The sequence below is a fragment of the Manis pentadactyla genome, chromosome 10 (genome assembly GCF_030020395.1).
Source record: "Manis pentadactyla isolate mManPen7 chromosome 10, mManPen7.hap1, whole genome shotgun sequence".
Taxonomy (NCBI): Eukaryota; Metazoa; Chordata; class Mammalia; order Pholidota; family Manidae; genus Manis; species Manis pentadactyla.
In genome coordinates this window covers 82,199,050-82,225,656 of record NC_080028.1, presented here as the reverse complement: position 1 = coordinate 82,225,656, position 26,607 = coordinate 82,199,050, and the positions used below count along the sequence as shown (strand labels likewise).

The following is a 26,607-nucleotide window of genomic DNA, read 5'->3' as shown; positions in this document are numbered from 1 at the left end:
AAGACTTCCTGGCTCTCCATGAGAGGAGGGCAAATGTGCCTCTGACCTAGGATCCAGGGAAGGAATAAAAAATAGCTTGTATTATGGAGCCAAGCATGGATAGGCGTTTTTATGCACTTTCTTCTGTTTCTGCCCTTTTTGCCATCCTGGGAGGCAGGTGCTCCATGACTTCCATTTGGCAGGTAAGGGAAAGCTCAGACCGGTGAAGCACTCTCTGAGGTCACGTAGCAAGAATGAGCAGAGGAGGGATATGAACTCATGTTTTGTGGCTTCTAAGCCCAGACACCTCCATGTGCCTTGAGAGTACCCCCTTTTAAGGAGGGAGCCCTGAGAACTGTGACAAGTGACAGTGGGGGTGTGGGTGTCAGCACATCAAACGGATCCCTTTGCACATGCTGCCTGATCTAATCCCAACTGAAGAAGACTTGTTTTATACCCATTACCTCATTTAGCTCCCAGCTACCCCATGAGGCTGGGATGATCATACCTTATTGGCAAAAATACCCCAAGCAAACAAATGGGAACAGTTGCTCTCGCATGGTTCCACAGCCAGCAGATGGCAGAGCTGGGATTTGAACTCAGGTCCGTGTGAATTCAGGCTTTTCACCAGGAAGCACACTCTGCCTGGCCTCCACTGACCCTGGTGCACCCTCTTCCCCTTGATACTTTCACACATAAGCATCTTTCTCAAGTAGATAGGAGATGGGACCTGGAGGAGGGGCCTCAAGGTAAGATTCCTGGAATTGGGTGTGAGTGGTGATCCAGAGTGGTGGCAGCTGTGACCCAGCTGGTTGCATCTGGGGTAGATTCCTGGAAGCATTCCTGCCGAGGGCCTGTGCTAGGCATTCCCCTTGGTGGCAGAATAAATGTGTCTGCTGACAAGCTCAAGCCGCTTCATTGAGGGCAGTTTCCAAGGGCTCCCCACCTCTGCCCTTAGCCCAGCCAGGTCCCTGCACACAGTGGGTCAGAAGGCGTCAGTGGTGAGAGCAGGTCAGAGTCTCTGGGTTGTGTATTCTATAAACAACAGTGCAAAAAGTCAACAGCCCCATAAGGTGATGCCATGTGGTCTAGGAAGAAAGGACCTTCCATTTGTCTTTCCTGAGCAAGGGAGCAAATGCTTTAAAAAGAGCTTTGGATACAATTTCTGGGGCTGAATTCAAGATAACCCCATGGTGGTGGGGGCAGCTGGTGTAGGCAAGACTGGCAGTGGGGTGACAGTTATGGAAGCTGGGACTGGGGCCACAAAACTCTTTGTACTAGTCTCTCTCTCTGCTTTTGCAAAGGATGGAGATTTCTAATAATAAAATGTTTGAGAAAGATATTTCAGAGACATGGTTAATTTGCCTGAGGCCAAACCAGCTGTTCTGGCCACGGAATCTCTTGGGTCTCTGCCCCACTTTTGGACAAAGCAGTTACTTGCATGATGGGAAAGCTTTGGAAAAACATAGCTCTGGGTCCACATCCTGATTCTACCACATCCTGGCTGTGTAACTTTGAGTAGGTCACTTTGCCTGTGAGCCTCAGTTTCCTTATCTATAAAATGGGGATGGACACTGATCTCATACAGTTGTGATATGTCAAGTTCTTAGCATGGAGCTTGCCCTGGGCTTTCCTTGGGTCCCTGGATTCTGGATCTCAGGCAACATGACAAACTCTAGCTTCCACCCTGCTGGTGGGCAAATGTGCCATTTACAGCCCAAAGGGGCCCAAGCCAGAGGGCTCAAGCCATGGCCAAGGTAAAATGTGACAATATAATGACATATATATTGATAAAATGCTGGAAATTCAGAGTAGGGAGACATGTCTTTGGAGAGGGGTAGGTGGTTGGTAAACAAGGCAAGCTTTTCGAGGAGTAGGGTGAGCATTTGAGCTGGGTCTTAAAGGCTGGGGATGGTTCAGACATAGAGAAATGGGAGGGAGAGATGTCGGGACTGAGAGGTGGGAAAAGGTAGGGATGTAAATCTAAACCAGTGGCACAAAGCAGCAGAAAAGGAGGGCCTGGGCTGAAAGGCAGTGTTCAAAAAAATCACGTCCAGGGGGATCTCTAGGTCTCCATGACCTCCTCTTGGCAGGCATGAGGCTTGGTATGGCTGCCCACTGGGTCCACCTCCTCTTCCCGTAGTGAGGACACCCTGTTTCAGTTTGCCTCCTTCCTCCCAAACAGGCCCTGAGACACTCTGGTGCTCAACTAATAGTCTTACAGGTGTGGTGGCCACACCCTTATGATTCTACAGAGTGGAATCCCACCTTGGTGTAATTCTTGGTAAAGGCAGTTTATGAAATGTTCTTCATTTATTTGCACCACAGTCATGTCTGGAGCTCCTGTTACTGTCCCAGGTTTGAGGACACAGCAGCAAATGAGACACATGGTCATGGAGCTTCTGTTTGCTGCAGAGACACACTGGGCATTATTTAGAAGAGCAGGGGAATGTCCTCCTTTGGTGCAAGGATTTTGAGTGGCTGGTACATAGACTAGAATATTAGAATGAAAGCTCCACAATGGCAGGGACTTACCTGTTGGTTCACTGCTGTACCCCCAGCACCCGGCAGAGAGTAGGTGCTCAGTAGATGGTTGAATACAATTGCATGAATACTGAACTCTGATTTTGGGAACCTAAGATAAGTATATTTTTAAGGATAAAAACTAATTCAAACACACCCCAAAATCACTGCTTGATGTTGTGATTTGGATTCCTAGGAAAGAGAGACAGAGAGAGACAGAGAAAGAGAGGCAGAGAGAGAGAATTTTGTACTGTTGCATTATTTCAGGGCATGTAGCTTCCAGCCTGGTCTGGAATGTGGTCAAGCTCACAGTCTACACATATCTACTTGTAAATAGAACTCACAGTGGAGAAAAAGTCCATGACCTCTCCCAAAGAGGCCACAGATTATAGACAAGTAAATAAATGCACACACAAGATCATGTCAGACAGAGATTGTGGTAAGTACCATGAAAGAGACATGAATGCCGGTGAGGGGCTGAGAGTGATGGGCGAGGAAGGGGGAGGGCACTGGGGTGGGGCAGAGGCTGCTCGTTGGAGTTCACCCTCCACATCTGTCCTCCGTCCCCTCTGTGCCATGGGAGTCTGCCCTGTGCAGATGGAGTGGCCCCAACTCCTGTGTTGACGGGAGGCACCAGCAGGAAATCAGAGAGTGGAAGGAGCAGCATGAGCAGCCTCTGGGAACTTGTTAAAAATGCAGATCCTCGGGCCCCAACCCAGAATTCCTCATTCCGATGCTTGCTTCAGTGTGATGAAGCTCCTAGTAGCAGGTCCTCCTCTGTGGCTTCACCTCTCACAGGCTCCTTTCCCTCCCCTGCCCCTTTGGGCTGGGGGAGGTGAGGGCTCACCACTGTTGCCAGCCCCTCACCCCCTGTCCACACTTCTGTCAATAGCCCCTCCACTCGGAGGTCTTCAGAGAGCTTCTTCTAGGGTGCCATCTGCTTCCTGCTGGGACCCTGACAGCCCAGATGGCCAGGGTATCAGTTCCTATTCCTCGGGACAGGGCACGTCCTCTGCTTGTTGCTCAGGCCCCACAGGCTTGCGTCAGTCATTGCCAGCCACTGAGACCTCATGAGTCGGCCACCCTTGTGCTAGGGCTAGGTATCAAGTCCCATCTGTTGGCCACTGGCCGCAGGGCATGTGCAATGATGAGGACCCCCACACAGAATGTGTGAATCTTAGAGGCTGTGGTGGGTATGAATATGGATGCTCACTTCTTACAGGCAAGGAATGTTCCATGACTCTACTTCTCTAGTCTAATGGGACTGAGCTTCCATTCTCCAGGGTAATGAGAAATTCAGACCTCATATAACCGAGGTTCCTTTCCAGCCCCTGGGTTCTGTGAAGTTTTCAGAACTTTTGGGAGAGACCTCTGGTCTTCTCCTCCCCCTCTTCTCCCTACTGCTGGTGGTTTCATGGTCTCACAGGGGTGATGGAACCCTTATTAGGGTGCAGGAATTTCACTAAGCCTGTGACATCTAACCCCATATTCCTGGAAGATCCTGACATCTCCTTAGGGGGCTGTGGAGGCCCTGCAGCTCATGGATCCCCTAAACTCTTCTCCAGCTCCACTCTCCTCCTGTAAAGCTCCCTCCTCCGTCCCCTTCCTGAACTAGGGCAGCATTACCCTCCACTAAGTCTCTCAGGACATAGTGGGTCCTTAGGAAAACTTCTTGATCACCGTGGTTCAGAGGGAAGCAGAGCAGGAGTGAGTGATGGGACAAAGGGCATCTTCCTTACCAGTTAATGTCCACGGATTTGGGGGAGACAATGGAAGGTTCAGGGCCATAGGGAGCCTATACATTTCCTGCAGCAGCCCCTTGGCAGTTTGGATTCCCGCCCACTGAGCTGGCCCAGCTGCACCAACTGGTAGTTACGCCAAGCCCTACTGACACACCCTATTATAAGCACCATAGAAACACTGGCGTTAGTGATTTTCACTTTTTATAGGTAGAGAAACTGAGGCACCAGAGGCTAATGCTCATGTCACACATCTAGCAAGTGATGGAGCCAGGCTGAACCCAGACAGGTCGGTCTCTACAGCCGCTGCTCTGAACCCCACATCACCTCACCCCCCGTGATAGAGGTCTGTGCCTCATTCCTGTCTCCCATCCATTGGACTGCAGAGGACCATGCCCTGTGTTTCCTCTGCCTGTGTGTGGGAGATGATGATGACAATGAGAGCCACCATCTCCTAAGCACCCATTCTGTTCCAGGCATTGTGTCCAAGTTCTTTGCCTATGTTGAGTCTCATGGAACTCCTGCAGGTACTGTACCCATTTTACAGTCAGGGGAATCACGGAACAGAAAGACTGGGGTTTCATGAGGTGAAGTGACAGGATTTGAACCCAGCTCTCCTGATTCCAGAGCTCAGGCCCTTGCCCACTCTGCTATCCTGCTCCACAAGTACTGTCACTTGAAGGAGTGTCTACTGAGATAGCATGAGACATCACTAAAATGACTAACTATTGTTTTTCCCCAATACTGAAAAGATATTTTTTTTTACAAGTCAGATTGGAGTGTGAATCTCACCCAGGTACATGTTGGAATCACCTTGGGGAGCTTGGCAAACCCCACTGATGTTTAAGCTCCATACTGACCAATTAAATTGGGGTTTCAGTAGGTGGGACCTGGGCTCACCAGAGCTGAGAACCACCTAAATAAGATGACCTTTAGGATCCTTCCTAGCTGTCAAGTTCCAAGGTTCACTGAAGGTATGCTGCCATCAGGTGGCTTAACATGCCACATCTTCATGATCTAAGTGACCAGTCTCCATCTGAAGAGATAAGTGCACTTAACTTTAGTTTTAACAATCCCTTAGTTAAACATAAACTTAATAATAATTAACAAAGATGTTAACATTTTAAGGACCACTTCTAAAACCAATAATCCAATAAGGAACAGTTTGGTATCTTACTCACAAGTTAGTTCATCTGTATCATGGAAACCAAGGATTTGAGATAAAAATCCCTTCTGTGTTTGGATTTCAGTTATTTTTCTTGTTGACAGACAATGACCAGTGTTGACAATAATATGGAGATACTGGAACCCTCATACATTGCTGGCAGGAATGTAAAATGGTACAACTTCTTCGGAAAATAGTCTAGCAGATCCCAAAAAGTTGAACATAGAGTTACCATATAACCCAAAATTTCCACTCCTAGGTGTGCACCCAAGACAGATGAAAACTTCTACACACAAAAACTTGTATGTGAATATTCACAATAGTCAAAAAGTGGAAACAAACTCAAATGCCCATCAACTAATGAATGGATGAATAAAAGGTGGTATATCCATACAATGGGATATTATTCTGCAATAAAAAGGAATGAAGTACTGACACATGCTACAACATTGATGAACCTTAAAAACACCATGTTAAGTGAAGTCAGTCACAAAAGGCCATATATTGTATGATTTCATTTATGTAAAATGTCCAGAACAGGCAAATCTGCAGAGAAGGAAAATAGATTAGTGGCTGCCTAGTGGTGGGAGAATTGGAGGAAATGGGGCTGACTGCCCCTTTGGAGGTCTGACGTTTCTTTTTGGGTGAAGAAAATATTCTAAAGTTGATTGTGGTGAATGGTCACACAACCTTGTGAATATATTAAGAATATACTAAAAACTTTTGCATTGTATAAATAGGTGAATTGCATGGCATGGGAGTTATATCTCAATAAAATTAACTAGCAACAATCACATGAGGCCAGCAAGTGCTGCCCCCTTTAGACAGGCACGTGCTTGCTGATCTGCCACAGTCCCCACTACTCCCCACTGCTTTACTACTTGCCTCACTTAAACCACCCAGCTGGCCCCTTAGACACTAGATTGGATGACTTTAGGGTGAAGAAAGAAAAAGGGAAGGCAAAATGCTTAGCATATAAACCTTAAATATTATTTAGGAGCCCAGTTGGTGGGGGCAAGACATTGATGTGGTATCTTGGGGCCAGCTTCTCCCTTGGGCCCTGGGGACACAGAGCCAAGGGCCCATAATGCTTTCATGGGTCCACAAAAAAGTTTTAATTTTTTTTTAAATCAGAAGAAAAAAATGAACTTTTAGGTGATGAACATTTAAATATATTATATAAATACATTCACCTTTAACCAATGTAGTTGTAAATATAATTTTTAAAAAGTTTTTTTTTAGGAAGGGATCTAAAAGGCAAAAGTGCCTGGAGTCCACAAAGTTTTGATGTGACTCTAGGTGCTGGTCCCAATTTGACTGTTAAAGTTTACCTCTCCAGATTTTGAGAAAACAATATAACATTAAAGAAAGTTTAAAACAACTCATCAAAATCCATTCATTCCAGCACATCACCTAGTCTCATTTTTTAAACTTTCCTTCTAGTTCTTGGCTGTCAGCAAACACCTCTCTCAGTGAGCTATAATCTTGGCACCACTAATGTGCTCTGTGGCTCCTACTGGTAACTTGGTGGCCCTGAGCCTTATTTTCTTCATCTGTAAAGGGAGGTGAGGGTCTGGCATTTTAGTATAGAGCCTGGGGAGGAAGCGAGATGATGGAACTACAGGAGCAGCATCTAGCCGCCTGGGGCCTCATGATTCTTTGGAAGGGATGACATAAATAAGAGAGGAATCCACTCCTTAGCTTGGCACTTAAGACCCTTTGTGATCTGGCCCCTGCCTTCCTCCTCAGCCTCATTTCCTTCCCCCAACTTCCTTTTGCCTTTGCATTTATATGGTACTGGGAGGAAGTTCAGGATCCCAAAGGGGCTTAAACAGAACTTAGAGAAGAATTTAAGAAGCTTCAAACAGACACAAGAATTGAGATTGCTGGAAGCTTCCAGGTTTTTCTACCTCCCAACTCACATTGGTTCCATTTTGACCCCAAATCTATCTCCTTGCTGGGATCAGCATAAAATTCTTAAACCAGGGGTTGCAAGCTCACCCTAAAGTCATCCAATCTAGTGTCTAAGGGGCCAGCTGGGTGGTTTAAGTGAGGCTAGTGGTAAAGCAGTGGGGAGTAGTGGGGACTGTGGCAGATCAGCAAGCATGTGCCTGTCTGAAGGGGGCAGCACTTGCAGGCCTCATGTGATTGTTGCTGTGGAACTTGGAGTTGTGAGCCCAGCATGTGGCCAGATCTTCTGATTCTTCAGGGAAAATCAGAAATCTGATTTGTAGGCAACATTTTCCCTATTTTTAGAATCTTGTGTGTTTGTGAGCAGGGTTCCTGCAGGAGCTCCCTTTATGAGAAAGGGTCTGGAGCCTGGGGCATATCTTGCTCATCGCTGCATTCTTGGTGGTCAGCTTAGCACCTGGTGTCAATGAGACCCTGGAGGAAAGACCAGCAAGTTGAATTCCTTAGGGGTATGAAGTTTGGGTAGAAGGCATTCATTCATTCATTCATTCATTCATTCATATACTCCTTCAATAAATATTTATTGAGTACTCACTATGTATCAGACACTGTTTTAGGTGCTACGGACAGTCAGGAAGAGAGATGGGGAGTGTGAAAGGAGGGACCTTTGGAATGTTAAATAGGCGAGTTAGAGAAGCCTCCCTCAGAAGGTAACATTCGAGAAAAGTGATAGAGGAAGGGTACACCATTCAGCTAGCAGAAGGAAGAATGCTCCAGGCAGAAGTAGCAGCAAGTGCAAAGGCCAAGGCAGGAGAAGGCCCTGAGGAGGCACATTTATGGATCAGCAAAGAGTCTAATGTGGCTGGGTGGAGTGAGCAAGGGGGGAGCTCGTAGGAGATGAGCTCAGGAGGTGATGGGGGACCTCGTAGGCCGTGCATGGTGAGGACGTGGGTTCTGACCTCATTGAATTGGGAACCATGGGAGGGTTTTGAGCAGAGAGCACCTAATCCATCTTTGGCTGTGCCAGGACCCTCTGGTCACCGTGTGGCTGAGGGAAGAAGCGGGGGCGCCCATGCAGCGGCTGCCACAGTAATTCTGGTGGAGGTGATGGTGGCTGGACAAGCGGCGGTTCAGAAGTGGTGGGTTCTAGATACACTGCAAAGCTGGAGCCACAGATCAGTGGCCTGAGCACCCAGAGGCTGGAATTGCCATTTACTGAGCTGGGGGTGCATTGAGGTTGGGGTTTAGGGCCACCAAGTACCAGTGGGGCTCACAGCCTGTGGCTATATGTCTAAGAATCACACACAAAAGGTAGAATTATAAGGTGGCTGGGTGCCCTGTAGAGGCCAAGGGGCCATGAGGGTTTGTAGTTGGGGGAAGCATGTTCCCGGCAGGGAACAGCACCTGTGAAGGCCTTGTGGTGGGAGGGAATACCAGGAACATAGGAGCAGAGAGGAAAGGACAGGAGGTGCGGCTGGTTGTGGGTGGAGTGGCTCGGGGAGGCCAGTCCTGGGTCCACGTGCAAGAATTTGGGCTTTATCCTTTCAGAGGTCATCTGAGGTTTTGAGCAGGTGTGTGTACCTGTTGTGCTTGTTCACATGCATGCATGTGTGTGTGTGTGTGTGCACACATGCACGTGTGTGTGTTTGATGTGAACAGAGCTGTGTGTTTTGAAAATACTCCTCTGGCTGCAGTGTGGAGAATGTATTGGAAGGAGGCCTGGCGGCCCTGTGCTGCTGGGCCTGGATGGGGAGCTGTGGAAAGGGGCTGAGGGCTGTGAGGAGGTGGCAGTGGCAGGCCTAGATCGGATAGGGTGGTGAAAGCACGGACTGCACGGCTGCTCAGCTGATTTGGTAGGCTCACCATCCGCATTCCTCAGGGACACTGGCTTTCTGGAAATAAGGGTTAGAGAAAGATGTCACTTGGTTGGAGATGCTCAGGCCTTGGGCCCCATGCTCCACTTGGGGTCAGGGCTCTTGGAAGGGGTAGATACGAAAGGCTGAAGTTCTCATGCCCTTTCACATTCTGAAAATCTTTCTTTTCCTTTCAAAGGTGAAAAGTGTCGCAGCTTCATTGACCTGGCACCGGCATCAGAGAAAGGTAAGGTGTGCAAGCCTCACCCTCTTGAGAGGCACTGCCCTCATCCCCGTGGGAGCCTGTCCTGCTGCAGCCTGGGCCACGGGGCCCTAGGAGCCAGAATCCTGGTGCAAAGCTCCGATTTTGGAGCAGCCAGTGAAGTGGGGGAGGTGGCTGGAGGAAGAGCATCCTGTCCTCTCCCCCAAGTGGGGGCAGTCCTGAGAATCATTACACTTTGTTACTGGCAGTGCACGCTGGGACTCTAGGGGAGGTAGGATGAATGTGGGAAGTTGGGGTCAGGCAAGACCAGTGTTGGAAGCATTGCCTCCACCTGTAGGATTTGACCTTGGGGGAGGGAAGCCACATGTCCTGTCTCTGTCATCTTGAAGGTGTATGTGGGGGGGGCTCCAGCCTGCTGGAATGCTGCTATGCAGAGAGGGCTTATGATGCTCAGGGCCAGCAGCAGAGATTCTGACCCACAGTGATGCTCGGACAGAGTGATTAGGAGCAGGCTGAGCTTGCATGGGGGGCACAGCAGTCAGGATTAGGTTTAGCTGCAAGAAATGGTAACCCCAAATAAATGGCTTCAATGGATAAACTAATTTATTGCTTTTATAAAAGTTTAAAAGTAGGCAATCCAGGGTGGCTCTGTACCATGAAGTCCTCAGGATCCAGGCCCCTGCTACCTCTCTCTGTCATTCCTATGGCCTTTGTCTTCATGGTCTAAGATGGTGGCTAGAGCTCCAGCTGTCACATCTGCATTCCTGGCACAGGATGGAGGAAGGGCAAAGCTTGCATGTTGACTCTAAGGTTTCCAGAAGTTGCCCCACAATACCTGCTCTTTTCTCCTTGGCCAGAACTTGATCACAGAGCCAACCTGATCACTCAGCTGCAAGGAAGCTGGGAAATGAGGTCTTTATCCTGGCAGCCATGTGCTCAACTAGAAGTCCGGGGTTTTATCATGGAAAAACAGGAGGAAACTGTTGGGTACTTGAGGATACACTGCTACAGGAGCATAGGGTGTGGCTGCCTCCCCGCCTGCCTATCCCCTGCCACCAAGAACAGCAGCCAAGAGAGAACAGGTGTTCAGGACTCTTCAAACAGCCTGGAGGTCAGGAGAGGGTTTTGGCCCTGGGAATCCAGGTGGGGAAACTGAGGCAAAAGTCCAGTTCTATAAACTGTCCCAACATGGGGGGCTTTGGCATGTGTGGCTCTGGAAAATCTGAAGTCCAGGACATGTGGCCACCCACGCCCCCGGCTGGTGGGGCTGAGCTTGTGGTTTCCCAGCAGTGTCGGGAGGCCCAGGGATCTGGAGAGTCACCTCTCTGACCTGGAAGGTATTGGCAGACGGGGGAGGGCAAGGAAGCCATGGTCATGGAGACTGGTGACGTTCCTGTCTCACAGACACTGTCTCCTTGGAGAGCTCCAGCCAAGTGGTGGCTGGTGGGACCGAGGGGCATGTGACAGGGAACCCCCAGGGCCCTCAGGCCCAAGAGGAGGCCAGGCTGTCCTGTGACAGAGCTCTAGGCAGTGCGATGGCCATTCCAATGACTGTGCTCTGGTTAGTTGCTACATGTGGCCACCCCTGAGGTTTTGGGCTGAGCAACTCAGGCCACAGCTTCCAAAATGAGGTGTTCAGGAAACAGTATGTAAAGGACTGATGATACCAGCCGCTGCTGACTAAGCTCTTACTGTGTGCCAGACACTGTGCCAGCTCCCTCTGTGTATTAGGTGAGAAGTTTCCCCTCAAGCTTGGGAGGAGGGGGTTGATGGTCTCACCGTACTTGACAGATGAGGAAGCTGAGGCTTAGTGGCATTAAGTCACTGAGACTCACATTTCATAAGGGATAGAGGTCACACACCAGGTCCTCTGTTGTCCTGCATCTTAGCAGCTGATACCTGGAGGCAGCCCTCTGGGACCCATATTCCCCAAGGCCTTGGAGTTCCTGGGTCAGCTCTGTTTCAAATCTGGCTGCCAGGAAGCAGGCCTGTTTGCGCAAATGTGATGTGTGTGCATGTCTGGTTGAGGGTTAGTGTATGCGTGCATGAGCAGGTGTTCCTGTGAGAGTGTGTGCACACTGGTGGGTGTGGAGGTATGCACGTGTGTGTACATGTGTGAGAGTGCACGTGCATGTGCATCTATGGGAGCAAGCACAAAATGTGTGTCCAAGTGTGAACACACATGGAGTATGTGTGCACCTGTGAGCATGTGTGGATGTGTGTACACATGTGTGTTTCCATGTACAGGGGCAGGCAGGTTGCTCATGCCTCCTCCTGGGAGGCATCAGACCTTTAGTCCTGCTTCTTTTATGAGGACTGAGGGTCCCAGAGAGGTTGTATCTTTGTGTTTTACTGGCCGCATGATTTTACTCTCAGGGCTTGGCGGCCACGCTGAGGACCTTCTGGCTGTGTATATAAAAATGTTTATAAGGAGGCTGAGTGGGCTGGCTTTGCCGCCAAGCTGCAGAGCAGTTTGCATGTACTCACTGCCTCTCAAGCCCTTCAGCCCTCCCCTGGGGTCTGCAGGGTTTGATTCTGGCAGTGCTGGTGGCCTCTCCCCTCCCAGGCTCCCAGACTGCCCTCCCAGAGGCACCTGCAGGAAGGTGGCGGTCACGGGTCCTTCCACTTGCTCTTCGTGCCCTGTCCATGCTGCCTGTGCATTTCACAGATGAGGATCCCGAGTTGTAGAGATGGGGTGACTTGTTCAGGGCCACACAGGGACTCTACGGCTGATGTTGAGCCAAGGTGTCTTCTCTTCCAAAGAACACTCTTCTCCCAGATTTTTGCTCCTGCACCTTCTCCCTCTGTACTTCCCTCCAGTTTGGCAAAATATGATAAAAATCATGACCCTCACACTAACTGGCTTTCATGTAGTGCTTCTCATGTGCTATGTTCTGAGAACTTTATGCACATTGGCTCATTTAATCCCCATTTTGCAGATGAGGAAACTGAGGCATAGTTAATTGACTTGCCCAAGGTTATCTAGTTAAAACCCTAAGATTTGAACCTGAGCAGTCTGACTCTTAATTGCCTGGTTCTTCTGCTGGAAAGCTAGGCCTTCTGAAACTCTGTGTGTATGTGTGTGTATATTGGTGTGGTGTAGTTGAGGGTTGGTGCATGTATGTGGGAGCAGGTGCTACTGTGAGTGTGTGCATGTGTGTCTCGTGTGTACATGCTTGCATGCTGGTGGGCAAGTGCATGTGAGCGTGGGGGTGACACGTGAGTGTGCATGCATGTGCATACATGTGTGGCCAAGTGTGAGCATGCATGCATGTGAGTGTGTATGTGGGCATGCATGTACTCTGGGTGACACTCTTCCTTCCTTCTTCACCAGGACCTCTGAGCTGAGGCCAGGTGGTTCTCAGGCTCATGTTCCCCGCCTTCCTCCACCCCCATCCACTTGGCAAACCACAGTCACGCTTTCAAGGCCCTTCTCAAACGGCACCCTCTCTTTGCCACTTCCTCCGATATCCTCCTGCCCCTTGCTCCCCCTATCCTCCCCTGGCAAAATATTCATCTGTCCTCAGTGGTTTTGCCATAGCACACATTTTTCTTAGTTTCCTGACCATTCTTATTTTGCGTTTCACATGGGAAATTCTTTCCACTTTCCACTAGCGCAAGCCACAGCCATTTTTCATCTGGAATCCTGTCATAAACTCTTAACTGGTTACCTCCTTCCATTTTGCCCCCTGATTCATTTGTAGCCAGAATGATCTTTTTAAGGCATAAATCATCTCATGTGACTCCCTCTTAAAAACCATCCCTGGGCTCCTGTCTCACTCAGAGTAAAACTCAGTGCCCTCATCTTGGCCTCCAAGGTCTGAAGCATCTGGCCCTGTACCTCATTTCCTGCAATGCCACCTCCCTCGCCACACTCCAGCTCCCCCAAATCCTTACTGGCCTTGGGTCAGCCAAGCTAATGTGTGCCCCGGGACCTTTGCACTCGCTATTCCCTGCTCCTGGAACACTGTTCTCTCGGCTCTCTGCACAGCTGGTCATTTCGGTTCAGATGTTACATCTTCAGGGAAGGCTTTGTGCAATCTTTGCTCCTCTCCACTCCTTCTCTGCATAGTTGTCCTCATATCACTTATTATCACCTGAAATGTATTCAGTGTTTGATTAACAGTGGTCTCCCCCAATTGACCGTCAGTTCCAAGCGGGGATTTTATCTTGTTTGGGACTCACTGTATCCCCAGTGTCCAGAGCAATGCCTAGCACTGATAGGTGCCCCAAAAAACTGGAATGAATGAAAAATGAACATTGATTTTAAATAGTATATACTTTTGCTATAAAAATTAAAGCAATTCTTAAATGCGTAAATGAGAAATGAGTCTCTTATCAGCTCACCCTTAGTGGTAGTTCGTAGTATTAGTTCTTGAAGATAGATGGATAGATAGATAGATAGATAGATAGATAGAGACACATACACACACATGTATATATAAAATTATGGATTGCTTTTCATATCAATGTGTACAACTCACCCTTATCTTTTGGAACAACTGTATAATAATTCATCACATAGAGACAGTTTATTTAACCAAGCTGTATTGCTGGCCACTTTGAGCATCCTGTATCATAGCTGAATAATAGTTACTTGTACACATATCTTTCTCTCTTACAAGACTGGGACCCTCTGAGGGTGGCAATGGTTTCTTATTTACCTCCGGGCCTCCAGGGTGCAGCCCAGCACTGCAGCGCCACTGACAGAGCAGCATAGAAAGTGCTCTAACAAAGATCTGCCCAGGGCCCAGGGGAGGCAGAGGAGCTGGAAGGAATTAAAGATGCCCAGGCAGTTTATGAAGATGAGATGTGCAAATGCAGATGAACAGCAATGTCTGTGTGCAGTGAACTTGATACTAAAAATGCAGAGGGAAAGCTCCTTATACTTCCTCGACTTCTTCTAGGCTATCTACTCTCCAAATCCCAGTCTCTAAGTCACTGGGATGAGATTCTCCTACCAAATACTTGTGATCAACTGAGTAATCTTCAAACCTGGTGTAGTGGTCAGCAATATATACAATAATGCTGTGTAATAAGCCATCCCCAAATGCAGTGGCATTCGGGATTGTTTTTTGCTCACGTGTCTGTGGGTTAACTTGGGTTTGGTTGATGTAGGCTGTTTTGGTCCCAGCATGGAGACTACTAGGCTGACGTCTGCTCCATGTATGTTCAGGGGGCCAGTAGAGGGGACAGAAATGCAAGACGGCCAACTGCACAAGCACATTTTAGATCTTTGCTTGTGTCATATCCCATAATACCTCATTGGCTAAGGTAAGTCACATGGTTATGTCCAATATCAATAGAGCAAGAAATACACTACCCACATGGAGGTATGGGATGGAGTGGGAGTATTTGCTGAACCATAGTCTAATCTGCCACACCTGGGCTTGACCACAGGCCTCCAGGATGTGACAGCAGGTTGTGCTGGAACTGGCCCAGCTGGATTTCTGGGTGTACGTGCGTGTGAGACTCACTACTTTTCTTGTCAAGGTCTCTTGTAGTCATTGTCATCTGAAAGTGACCTAAATATTTGGGTGAGGGAATGGGCATTCATTCCCTCAGCAAATACCTACTGAGCAGCCTCTATGTACCAGTCATTCCACACGTGCCTTTCAATTTGACAAACGTTTCCTGAATACCTACTATGTGCCAGGCTCTGGGCGAGGCACTGGGGGTGCAAAGATGAGTGAAGCATAGGGCCCTGCCTGACAGGAATGGGAGACAGTTAAGTGAATGGTCATCCAACATTGTGGAATGGTGCTGCCCGAGAATGCAGAATCCATCCTCCTTTGGAAAAGGCTGGGGGACATGATGACCCCCACCTCAGGTCCCTGTGAGGCATCCATGAAGATGTTTAGATTTCCCTCCCCTTGTTGTAGAAATAGGACTCCCTAATAAAGACTGCTCCCGAGTCATTTGTTAAGGTGTGCAGTGAGCAAGGTTCCATGTTCCTAAATCTCGGGTTGGAGCTCACCCTCACAGGTAAGAGGGTCCTCACTGTGAATGAATGAATGAATGAATGAATGAATGAATGAATGAATGAATGAGTGAGTGAGTGAACGGAGCCTCTCATGATTCATGTTTGCCATCACAGCTGCACCAGCAACTCCTAACTGCTCTTCCTCAGCACCTATCCGCACACACAGTGGGCTACCCCACAGCATCGAGAGGGAACAGCCTCCAGCTGCCCACAGCAGCATGGACTATTGAACAAAGGAAGCCAGGTTCAAAAGAATTCATACTATGATTCCATTTATATGAAACTGAAAAACAGGCAAAACAAATCTGAGCTGTTGGAAGTCAGGACAGTGGCTGCCCTTGAAGACTGGAAGGGAGCATGCAGAGGGCTCTGCAGCAGGCGATGTCCATTTCTTAATCTGGGTGCTAATGACACAGTTGTGTAATGAACTTATCAAGCTGTACACTGGTGATATACACACTTTCTGTATGTAAACAGAGGTCCTTCAATAAAAAATAAGACAAAAATTTCCCCACTGAATTCTAAATTATCTTTCCAAAGTAAGAATCTACCTGTATCAGGCGCCTGCTTAAAACCCTCTCCCGGCTCCCAAACTCAGACAGCTCATGTTAGCGTGGCAGCCACAGTTCTCCATGATCTAGTGCTTGCTTGCCCTTCCCACTGCACCCAGTACAATCCCTGACATGGGCCTGTGCTCCAGCCCTGCCTCCCTGCTTGAGTACCTTTCCCCCAAACTCTCGTCTTTCATGCTTCCATGTCTTTGCATATGCTCTTCCCTCTGCCTGACCTGCCTTTACCACCTCTTGTTTGCCTTGAAAACGTCTATTTTATCCTTCAAAACCCAGCTTTGACATGACTTCTGAAAAGCCACTCTGAACCCCAGAGATATCTGTGGAAACTGGTCCTCTTAGCATCTGTCATACTGTGTTATGTCCATCTCCTCCACCAGACTGGACACTCCGCGAGGACAGGCCCTGGATCTTGTCCTTCTTGATCTCCTGTGTCCCATGTGCAGTTGGCTAGAATTTGGTGAATTCTGCTCCCTGCCCTGTTTCCCAGGGGGTGGGGTTTCTGGCAGCCACCAGCATGCAATTTTTGTGAAACAATCTCCAAAGCTTGTAGGTTTCATTTGTTTAATATTTCAGGGATGCGTAGCAATGTGGTGGCTCTATGGCCACAGTCCCGAGTCTTGTGAGAGTCATTCCTCATTTCAGTTCCTATAATAGTCTCTTGTTGGTTCCCTCAACTTCTCTGTTCTCAGTCTGAAATCGATTTACAATTCTGTTGCTCACTTAATTTATTTAGTGCATTTTATTGATTTATGTCATAGAGCTGAAATGTGCATAGATCAGAACATGCTGGGCAGGGGAAGGAGAGGGGAACCAACTTCCACAGCTGCCCAAACCCTGACATCGGAACTACAAACAGGCCAGCCTGTTGGCTGCAGCCTGAGCATGCTGGGTGGCCAGGGCCTGCCTGTGCCCGTGCATTAATACTGAATGATCTTTTCATCCCGCCTGCCTGGGGAGCTCTCTATCAACCCTCACGAGCTAACCCAAGGGTCCTGCCTCTACGAAGTCCTTCCCCAGACTGAGCCAGTTACTCCTGCTCTGTGCTTCCACAGTGCATACCTGTGGTCCAGGGCCTGGCAAAATGGGAGCTCTGAGTCTTTTATTCCAATGCAGACACATTAGGACACAAAGAGGCAGGAGACTGGCCGCAGTGGTCCACATGTCCATTATTCCCTCTCACCTGTCATTCTTGAACAATACAGAGGTAATTCTGGTAGCCCTCTGGCCGACGGTGGGCATCCTCAATTATCTGAGTGGCCTTGGTCTGTCTGGGGAGGCAGCAGGGCTCCAGGGTCCTTCTGCTGAAGGAGATCACTTCCTGGCCATTCTCAATAAACTCACAACACAGGCCACCTTGCCTGGTGCTGCTGAGTCCTTGGCGGCACAGCAGACTACAGACTTGTTTCCAGGAGTAGGCTGTAGTGACCTTTGTCCACCTGGCCTCAGACCAGGGGTCAGCATCCCTTGGCACCAGGCATTGTGTCAGGAGCTGGGTCAGTGAGGAGAATCACACCCAGCTCCTGCTCTTGAAAAGCCTTCTAGTAGGGAGACAGACAAGGAGGAAAAGAGTCACAGCTGTGGATTGGGGGCCCAGTTGGGGTGCACAGAGGGCTGCAGAATGGATGTGACAGTCCAGGAAGGCTGCATGGAGGGGTACCATGGGAGAGGGTCCTGGAGGATGAATGCCATTCCTTCTAGTTCATAAAGGGTATCAGGGGAGCTCATTCCTGGTTGAATGAATGGCATGTGCAAAAGAGTGAGACCAAGTGCCCTTGGTGCCATGCACATGGTAGATCCTTAATAGATGTTTGCTGAATGACTAAAGACTAGAAGGGAAGTAGAGCCCAGGGAGGTTAAGTGCCTTGCTCAAGGTCACACAGCAAATGTAGGTCCGAGTCAGGCTCACCCTCCTGGCTCCTGCAGCACTGTGCCCACCCTGCCACCCCCTTCCCATCTCATCCCACCCTTCCTTCCCACCCATCCCCCTGGCCCATGCTCTTTGGCATGCACATGGTCCTCCCACCCACCCCTCATCCTGAAGTGCTGGTTCTGTCACTTTTTGTTCTGAAATTCTGGATTTCTCTAATTACGTGCTCTTATTAAAGGTGATTAAATCCCTGTGCCTGGTGGAGGACTGCTCCCGGAGATCACAACACCTAATAATTGCTTTAGTTGCTCTAATTCCAATTATTCAAGATTATCTTTCCAGGCAATTAGGTGTCTGGGTAGTCTCCTGCTCACTTTCTCAGAGAGCATCATATTAACCTCAAACGGTGACCAGCTTTCATGTTTCATAATTGGAAACACTTTCTCCATGGTGAGAAGATTCTGTTAAGTGTAAACAGTGGTAATTTAAATTTCTAAATGACTCCCAGGTCTTACCGTACTCTGGTGTGAGAAATCACCTCGTATGCTTTAATGCAGCCCTTGGCACATATGAGCAGAGGTAGGTGTTAGTAGTGTTGGGGAACAGGGCTTGCCAAGCTGCATAGGGTCTGAGGAATTTAAAGGATGGCCATTTCCCGCATTCCAGGAAAGTCTTTCCATGGGCTGGCTCCTCCTGGATCTCTCCCTGGAATGCAATTTCTAACAAGACCCTACCATTTGGCCCTGGCCTTGCATTCACAAAGAGCCTCCACTTTATACACAGGATGATTCACTCCAGTGAAGTTAGACGAACAGCTAGAAATCAGGGCCACCAGTCCAGTTGTGCAGGTCATACACTGTGCAATGCTGGGGGTCATGATTCGTATTGTGTTCTCTGTGGATGGCATAGGGTTGGACAGTGCATATCTTGTACAACTGTATGCAGGGGCCAGGGATACACAGAGTTTAAAGAAGACAGCATTCATTATATAAGTTGATTTAGGCACCTCACTGCTGGACCTGGGAATTTGTAACCCTATTTATTTTGTTACGCTTCTTTGTTTAAATTGATACAATATCATTGGTGCAATTTACAAACAAAATGCACAGGTTTTAAATATACAGTTCAATGAGTTTCAAGAAATACATACATCTGTATAACCATTCCTGTAGAACCAGGGCCCATTTTGTGGGTATGTAACCAGTAGAGTCACCTAGAATCTGTACACAGAAAGGCCCAACGTTCGCTTAATGCTCTACCATCATCATCTTGAAATTCTTAATAATTTTTTAAACAAGGGGCCCTGCATTTTCATTTTGTAGGACCTTCTCAGTTTGGGCTGTATACTGCATCCCCTCCCATATCGTTATTCACTTACTGTTTCCCTTTATGTTGATTCACTTAGAAAGTCTAAGTATTTTAGACTCATCCTGAGCAATGACACCTGTCAAGTCATATTTTTAGTGTGTCAGGCTCTCTTTTCCAAGATGCTTTTATAAATAAGTTAATAATAATAATATCAAAAACTTATCTCTGTCTTGCCAACATGCCAGGTCCAGCTGATCCCACAACAACTTGATGAGGTTTGTGCTGTTGTCACACCATGTTATGGTGGGGAAACTGAGGCCCAGAGGGGCTAAGTCATCTTGCCCAAGATCACCTGGGTTGTGATGGCAGAACTGGGTTGGAACCTGGGCAGGAGGGCTGCAGAGTCCTTGTGCTTCACCATTCCACTTTCTACCTTGAAATGAGCTATTAAATTAGAAAAGAATCCCAAAGCTAGCTGCACCTGGGGAAGAACTGAAATCTAGTGAAAGGAAGGGAAAAGCAAAGTGTTGGCTGGGGAGGGGGAGGGGCCTGGGAGGAAGAAAGGGCCATCACACCACATGGGGTGACACTTGCGGTTCTCCAGGGCCCTTGCACCTCACACATCTTCTTCTGCTTCCTTCTTATAATGTCTCCACTTTCAGGAAAGGCGTCTGACTCCCATGTACAGACCCTCCATGTTGGGAGGGCTCAGACTACTGACCTCACCTGCCCCATTGTGCAGACAAGGAAACTGAGGTCCCAAGAAAAATACTCTTTGTGGCTGCCATGGGCTGAGTATAGTGAGTATGATTACCAGCCCCTATGAAATGGGGTCCCCACTCTGGGGTAGCCTTCCCCAGCCCTGGTGATACAGCAAGCACTCATTGAGCACCTGCTGCATACCAGTCCCATTTAGACATGTTATCCCATTAAACCTTTCAAGAGTTCACAAAGTAGGAATTATTACCCCTCTTTTTTTTGGTTTACATTTATTGGTTTATTCTAAAGGATATAACTCAGGAACAGCCAAATGGAAGAGTTGCATGGGGCAGGGTATGGGGTGGGGGGATGCAGGGCTTCCAATGCCCAGTCTGGGTGTGCCACCCTACAAGCACCTCAGTGTGTTCACTAACTGGAAGCTCTCTGAGTCCCATGACATAGGCATGACTGATTAAATCATTGGCCATTGGTGATTAGCTCAATCTCCAGCTCCTCTTCCTGGGAGTTGGAGGCAGAGGTGGGACTGAACATTGCTAACCCTGTAACTACTTGGTCTTTCTAGTATCCAGTCCCTACCACCTAGCTCTCTAGGGGTGCCCGCACCAGTCAGAGCATACAAAAGACACTCTTAACACTGGAGTTTGCAAGGGTTTTAGGACTTGCGTGCCAGAAACTAGGGATAAAGACCAAATGTATATTTCTTATTGCATCACAGTCGGTGACTTGCCAGGGTCACAAAGGGAGTCAATGGTAAACTGGGGGAAGAACCCGCTTTTATGACTCCTACATGTCTTTCTACTTCCTCAGAGCCCTTGCCAGTCATCGTACTACCCCTCTATTTTAAGGTCAGGAAGGTGAGGCTCAGACAGGTCAAGAGACTTGCTCCAAGTAGTGGCAGAGCTGGGATTTAAACCCAGAGCTTCTGAGTGCAGTGTTCACTCAGAGCATGGGCTCTGGATTCAAATCCCACTCTGCCTTCCTAGGTGTGGGGCCTTGAGCATGCTACCCATCTCTTTTATGGACCACTTTCTTCATCTGTAAAATGGAAGTAACACCATGTACTTTGTGAAATTCTCCTGAGGATCAAGAGAAGAATCCATGTGAGGGGTTAGTCAGGCTCGAGCATCACCAGCTTGACTATTCCACTGTATTTCCCCCATCTCCTCAGTTTGGCTCAGGCAACCAGAAAGTTAACTTGGGAAGTAACTCAGTTTGCAGTTATTTTTATTCAACATTCAACTAACCTTTATTGAATAATGCACAGAATTCCATTCACTGCTAGGTATTTCACACCCCTTATTTCATATAATTCTTTTAATAACCCTTTGAAGGAAACATTACTATCTCTGGTTTGCATCCAAGGAAACAGACTCAGAGAAGTTGAGCAACTTGCCTGGGGTCGCAGAGCAAAGGAATGAATCCCATCAATCCTGTGCACCTCACAGATCTTTCCACCCTGCCTGGTACCTCCTGGCCCCTCTTGTGCTCCTCACACCCAGAAGTTCTTAGCTCTGCTTTGCTGTGTGTTCTGACCTGGCAGGGCGAACCCCCCTGGCTCACAGCTGTCAAAGGCTGTGTGGAGCAGAGGGATGTGGGGGACTCTGGGCTGCTCCTGCTCCCAGCATCCTCTGCTCCTCACCCATTCCATCTGCCGGGCTCTCTGGAGGCCCTGTGAAGGTCTGGGATGTAACATAGGACCCCCCATACATGCTGGCTTTACCTATGTGAGGGGCAGAGGGGTTCAAGCCCCTGAGAAGCCACCAGGAACTACAAACCCAAGAAAGAGGCCCTTTCAGAAGGAATGTTCTTAGAGCGCGAAAGACCCTGCCCCAATTTGCTGCCCAGGAATTGGCTCCTGCAGGCTGGTGCGGGTTCTTGGAGCCAGTCTGACTCCCAAAGCCTTTGCTTCCCTTAGGCTTTCGCCTGAAATTTCACCTTCAGTTTAAAAAGTCCTGCATCTCTTGGTGGGCACGCCCTGGCCCCTGTTTGTCCACAGTATCTCCGGCCTCCTGACCTTCTGGTTTTCAGCACATGTTTTGCAAAAAGAAGAAAAAGGCCTGATGTGGAGGGCAGTGCTGGTGGGGCTTCTGAAGCCGGAAGGAAGGACAAGTAGTTTCTCCAAAGCAGGAGCCAATCTGGTTGGTTTTACCGTGCATGTCCCTTTCCTGGCCCATCCCTGGTGGCGAGGGCTGAGGCCACTGATTTTATTTGTTAGCTTAAATTTTTGTTGTATTTTTTTTATAACAGCTTTATTGAGATACAACTACTTCTCATATAATTTGTTTGCATAGAGTGTACAGTTCAGTAGGCTTTGATATATTCATAGAGTTGTGCAACTATCACCACAATTATAGGATATTTGCATCACCACATAAAGAACTGCTATTTCTTTCAGCCATCACCCCTCAATCCTCCATCCCCCACAGCCCTAACCAACCACCCATCTCCTTTCTGCCTGTGTAGATTCTCCAATTCTGGACACATATAAATGGAATCATATAATATGAGGACTTAGTGACTGGTTTCATCCACTTAACATAATTTCTCAAGATCCATCCATCTTGCAGCATGTGTCGATACTCTTGTTTGTTGTTATTGTCAAATAATATTTCATGGTGTGGATATACCACATTTTGTTCACTTGCTCATCATTTATTATTAAACCTCTTAAAAATTTGGGAAGTACAGTATAATTTAAAAAGTACATAAAATATAAATACGTAGCTTAACAAATTATTGTAAAGCAGAACTTTATGACCACTGAGGTCAAGAAAGAAATCGTTGCTGGCCCCCCATGTGCCACTTCCCGAGCACTACCAACTCCCCTCCCCAGAGGAGAGTAATCACTGCCTTGCTTAAGTGTACAGAGGGGCCAGCAAAGCAAGGCCTGCTGCTTGTTTTTGTAAATAAAGTTTTATTGGAATCCAGCCATGCCCATTCCCTTATGTATGTCCATGTCTGCTCTTGTGCTACGATGGCAGAGTTGAGTGGTTGTGACAGAGACCATATGGCCTCTGGTTCATAGGAGCCCTCTTCTCACTGTTTCCTCACCTGGTGGAAGAGGTGAGGGAGCTCTCTGAGGCCCCTTTCACAAGAGTATTAATCCCATTCATGAGGATTATACTGTCATGTCCTCATCACGTCCCAAAGGCCTCTCCTCCAGATACCAAATTGGGAGTTAGAATTTCAACATATAAATTTGGGGGGGGAACACAAACAGTCTATAGCAATCATGTAGCTGTGGTTTGTTCATTTTTCATTTCTGTGTAATATTCTGTTATAAGACGCTACCACCTTTTGTTTGTTCATTCTACTCTTAATGGATATTTGGGTTTTTTTCAGTTTTTATTATGAATAATGCTACTGGTTCTTTAAGTGTGGTCCCTGGGCAGCAGAAGCCTCATCTGGTAGCTTGTTAAAAATGTAAATTCTCAGGCCCTGCCACAGACCTCCTGAACAAGAAATTCTGGGTTTTGGGCCAGCAATCTGTGCTTGACAAGCCCTCTGGGTGACTCAGAAGCACATTCCAGTGTGAGAATCACTTTCTAGGTTTAGCTAGGCACAGAATTGCTGGGTCAATTTTGTGTATCTTCAGTTTTTCTAAGTAAAGCCATCCTGCTTTCCAAAGGGGTGTATCAGTTTACATCCCCACTAATGGAGTATGAGAATTCCCATCGCTCTATCCTTGACAATACTTAGGTTTATCAGATTTTTAAATTTTGCCAAGCTTATGGATGACAAATAGTATCTTACTGTGGTTTTCAATTCACATTCCCCTGGTTGCTAATGGGGTTGAGCATCTTCTCATGTTAAGGCTATTTGGATTTTCTTTTGTACGAAGTGCCCATTCACCTCATTGCCTATGTTTCTATTAGATTGTCTTTTGGTTACTGATTTATATGAGTTTTAAAAAACATATTTTAATTCTTTGTTACTTATAGGTATTACAAATTCTTTTTCTCACTTTGTGCCTTGCCTTTTCACAGGTGTCTTTTGATGAACAGAAGTTCTTAAATTTTTTATTGTGGTAAAATATACATAACATAAAACTTGCCATTTTAACTGTTTCTAAGTATACCGTTCAGTGGCATTAAGTACATTTGCATTGTTAATGCAGCCATCACCACTGCCTATCTCCAGAGCCTTTTCATCTTTCCAAACTGAAACTCTATACCCATTTAAGCACTAACTCCTCACTCCTCCTCCCCTGGCCCCTGGTAACCACCATTCCCTTTGTGTGAATTTAACTGCTTTAGGGACCTCCCATAAGTGGGATCATGCAATATTGGTGCTTTTGTGTCTGTCTTATTTCGCTTAGCATAGTGTCTTCAAAGTTCATCCATGTGTAGCATGGGTACAGAGGGACCAGCAAAGCATGGCCTGCTGCCTGTTTTTGTAAACAAAGAAACAAAATGTTTTATATGGTCTGGTATGTATACACATTTTATTTATCCACCTGCTGGGGGACATTTGGGTTGTTTCTACCTTTTGGCTAATGTGAATAATACTGCTGTGATCATGTGTATACAAATATTTGTTCAAGTTCCTGCTTTCAGTTCTTTTGGGTAGATCCCCAAAAATGAAAGTGCTGGATCATATGATAATTATATAATTAAATAATTTAATTTTTTGAGGAACTGCCATACTGTTTTCTAAAGCAACTACACCATTTTACATTCACAGTGCACAAGTGTTCCCATCCCTCTACATCTTTGCCAACATTTGTTATTTTTTGTTTTGATAATAGTCATCCTAATGGGTGTGATATGGTATTTCACTGTGGTTTTTATTTGCTTTTCCCTAACGACATGATGTTGAGCACCTTGTCATGTGCTTTTTGGCCACTTGTATATCTTCTTTGGAAAATGTCTATTCAAATCGTTTGTCCATTTTTTAGTTGTTTTTTTCATTGTTGAGTTGTAGGCATTCTTAATATGTTCTAGATATCATTCTTTACCAGATATATGATAGGCATACATTTTCTCCCATTTTATGGGTTGCCTTTTCACTCTGTTGATTATGTCCTTTGATGCACAGAAGCTTTTAATTTTGATGAATCCAATTTTTTTGGTTTTTCTTTTATTGGCTGTGCTTTTGGTGTCATATCTAAGAGATCATTGCCAAATCTGGTGTCATGAAGTTTCACCCATATTTTCTTCTAAGAGCATGAACATGCCAGAACTTATTCACCCATCCATCCATCCACCCACCCACCCACCCATCCAACCATCCATCCAGTAAACACTTGTTGATCTTCTAACATGTGCAGCCATTGGGGATCTATGTGTTGAACTGTGCAGGTTCTACTTGGTCCTTCTTGGTCTGACCTCAAAGCCCCGTCAGTTCTGCTGATTCTCCAGCTGTACCCATAACACTTTTGGTTTCATGAAAAACCCTCCAAGGCTGTTCCAGGTCCATCTGTCTAGAAACTCCTTGCAAGCATTCATTTGCTCCTGCCCAGTGTTGGATACAGGATACTCCTGAATCTTGTTAGTCTCTTTGGGAGATGGTGTAATTTTCTCTGCTTTAAGATTTTGAAAGTCTGTTATTCTCTCCATTACAGGATGGCGTACACGTGTGCGTGCGTGTGTGTGTGTGTGTGTGTGTGTGTGTGTGTGTGTGTGAAAGAGAGAGGGTGTGAGGGTGTGTGTGTGTTGGGGGAAGGTGCAGGGGCCCACTTTTGTGGTCCATTCCAGCATCTATGCTTTCCTTGCATCCCTAGTATTAGTCATGCTAGCTGCTGTAACAAAGAAACCCCCAAATCTGGGTTGCTTTCCATGATAAAACTTGGTTTTCTGCTCCAATGTGCAGGGGTTTTAGTGGCAGGTGTCTTCCACATGTTTACCCTGAGGTCCAGGCTTGCAGGGCTTTGGAGCTTTCTCCGTTTAGCCAGAGGTTGGGGGAAAGAGAGAGAGTAGAAGATGATGGGGGAGGTGCCCGTGGGCCGGGCTTGGAAGTGCTCACTCCATTTGTGCCCACATTCTTTGGGCCACAACTCAGTTACATGGTTGCCCTCAACTACAAGTGATATAGGGCAATTTAGTTAAACTGTGTGCCCATGAGGAAGAGGAAATGGGCCTTACTGACACCCTCTGTCATACCCTCTGGCTTCCCTCCTCTCTCCTCCAAGCCAGGGAAACTTTTTAAGCACGGGATGTCAGGGAGAGGGGACGGGAGAGGGGAGGTAGCTCACACCTTCTTCTCTTCTTCTAAATATATATTATTTACAGTACAAACTGTGACTTTGGAATGCAAAAGTCCAGAATTTTGCAGCTCAACAGCCTTGTTCTTGTGGCCTAGGAGCTGGCCCTGCTTCTCTCTGTACCACCTTCCCCTGCAGTACTGAATGTAGGTGGGGAAGGACAGGGGGTTCAGGAGGGCTTTGGAAAACCTCATGTGATGCCTCAAAATATTATCCCACCATGCTTAACCTAAGAAGCTGGCTCAATGTCTACCACCCTATAGTTTGCAGATTCTGGTTTTCTAGCTCTTTTTGAAATCAGGATGCTTTGCGGGGACCAATTCCTCACTGGTTCCCCAGGATACCCCACTGCACATCAACAAAGGACATGCCAACCCCATGTGCAGGGGCCCGGTGCTGCGGGCTCTGTTTGTGCGTGTTGGGAGGCTGGAACAAATTTGGAAAGCTCAGGACTTCTCATCCATTTGGATTTGCATCCTGCCCTGCCAGCACTCACTCTACCTTTTTTCACTGTAAATGATCCTCTTTCTTGCCAGAGAAATCAGAGACAAAGCAGAATTTG

General features: G+C 47.3%; 1 protein-coding gene across 12 annotated transcripts in view; it reads left to right on the top strand.

The window, feature by feature from the left end:
- GSG1L (GSG1 like) overlaps positions 1-26,607 on the top strand; it is a 225,638-nt gene that overhangs the window by 68,698 nt on the left and 130,333 nt on the right. For 6 of the 12 annotated variants that reach the window (XM_057487079.1, XM_057487081.1, XM_057487080.1 and 3 more), the window contains exon 2: positions 9,370-9,417. In XM_057487079.1, the coding sequence (XP_057343062.1) occupies positions 9,370-9,417 (48 nt within the window). Of the gene's footprint in view, positions 1-9,369; positions 9,418-10,250; positions 10,505-26,607 lie in introns of those variants that run through there. The other 6 variants (XR_008992155.1, XR_008992154.1, XR_008992158.1 and 3 more) reach the window with 2 other exon arrangements.